Genomic DNA, 1,853 nt, shown 5'->3' with positions numbered 1-1,853 from the left:
TGAACATCATTGGACCCATATGCTTTGAAGCCCTCGTTGCTGACATGGCAGAATATATTCTCTGATGGGTAAAAAAGTTAATTATCAAAATAAATGATGATGTGGCAGCTTGGTGAGGTGGGAGGGCTGCATGCTTAGAAAAATGAGTTAGTGGGTTGCTCCTATTTAGTATTGATGATGTGGCATGGTGATGATGTGAATAGTGTGCATGTTGAAAGAATAGGTAGAATGGGGAGCAATTTCTTAAGAATGTTAGATTAAATAAGTCGGAGGTTCACCCTTACCCTGCTTAATTTGGGAGGAAGGGGGCGAGAAACTAGCTCCACCGCTAAACGCCCGCCCGCTCACCTACTTTCATTCCCTTCCCCGCGACTTGCATTCCCGTTTCGACATGCATGCATGCATGCTTCCTTCCTTCCTCGTAATAATAGTCAATGCAAGCATGCATATATACGCGGGAAGCCGACCATGCAGATCCATACGCAAATTTCAGTCCCGTTGCTACGCTAGCTGCGGCAATGGCCTGCATTTCCATGTGAATAATTGTGAGTGCATGCATGCATTTCCATAATGTCTTGATCGTAATAATAATCCATCTTACTGTAGTATTTCTCTTGTTGTTTCTTTTTTTGCTTGCGAGATCATGCGCCATGCAGTTGGGTGCCAAGGTGAATTGTCAAACCACATGCCACAAGGCACAACCTTGCGAGATCCTACCACTAAACTCACAAAAACAAAATGGACACGGAAAGGTTAAAAAGGTTCTTAATCGGGTTGGTGGTAGGATTAGCCATAACGGCCTTGCTTCTCGTCGCCGATGCCACAAGGCCCAAGGTAAGCAGCAAGCACATGACATGATTATTCATAGTATTTATTATCTTTTTGTTTGTTTGTTTGTTAATTTGCATGTGTTTAACGGAACGGAACAGTACTATACTTACTAATTGGCTGTTGCATATATAGAAGCGTGATGATATCAGGTTGAACGACAGGGGTGAGTGCGTGTACCCCATGAGCCTGTCTTTCGCGGCGAGTTTGGCCCAACTGGCTTTCGTTCTGGCTGTCGTCTCGCATTACACCTCCCAAAACGGATGCTGCAAGCCCCGCGACGGCGTCTCCGGATCGAGCTTCGTGGCGGGCATCATCCTTGCCATCATCTCATGGTGAGCGAGCTGAGTCGTCCGTAAATATATACTACTCCCTCTGTAAAGAAAGAAATTTAAGAGCGTTTAGATCATTATTATTACTTATCCTCTCCTCTCCTCTCCTCTTCTCTCATGGTGTGGGTGTGGGTGTGGGTGTGGGCGTGTGCAGGTCAATGGCGTTGGACGCGGGAGGAATCTTTCTCTTGGACATGTTGGCGGTCTGGCCCGGGAACCACGGTAAAGCCCCGGAGTGTTACAACGGTGTTGAGGCGGATCATCATCGCTATATGAAGGAGGCATTCTACCGGAGCATGTTCGCCATCTTCTTTGCAGGCTGCTCCTCCAAGTTACGTTCCCCTCCTCCTCCTCCTCCTATAGCATCCTAGCTAGCGTACGTCGTCTCCGGCCCCAACATCCCATGGATCTCCCATCCCATTGGAGGCTTCTTTTTTTTCTTGGTTTCCTCGTTTTGTTAACTGTAGATTTGTATGTTGGAGTATGGAGCCAACTCCATGTCGACCAAGCAGGAATAATGAGAGGAGGCTTCCCACCAAGAGATGTTGAAGTGAAGGGGAAGGTTGAATTGGAGAGATGGATGAATCAGATTTCTAAACAGGATTGTTGAGTAACGTGATTGTATTAGGAAACATAGGTTGGACTAGGAAATATCCTGGCTTGCCTTGTACTCAAATTAGATTATATATATAT

The 1,853-nt window shown here is 46.1% G+C and overlaps 1 protein-coding gene across 1 annotated transcript; it reads left to right on the top strand.

The window, feature by feature from the left end:
• The first annotated feature begins 738 nt into the window (after positions 1-738).
• Positions 739-1,531, top strand: LOC125532172. Its single transcript, XM_048696324.1, has 3 exons — positions 739-834; positions 964-1,163; positions 1,315-1,531. Exons 1-3 carry the CDS (start codon positions 739-741, stop codon positions 1,529-1,531), a joined length of 513 nt encoding a protein of 170 aa, XP_048552281.1.
• Positions 1,532-1,853: the final 322 nt, after the last annotated feature.

This window comes from Triticum urartu, unplaced genomic scaffold (assembly GCF_003073215.2).
Source record: "Triticum urartu cultivar G1812 unplaced genomic scaffold, Tu2.1 TuUngrouped_contig_9262, whole genome shotgun sequence".
In the NCBI taxonomy this organism is placed as follows: Eukaryota; Viridiplantae; Streptophyta; class Magnoliopsida; order Poales; family Poaceae; genus Triticum; species Triticum urartu.
The sequence above is the reverse complement of the archived record's forward strand: the minus strand, read 5'-3'. Positions and strand labels throughout refer to the sequence as shown.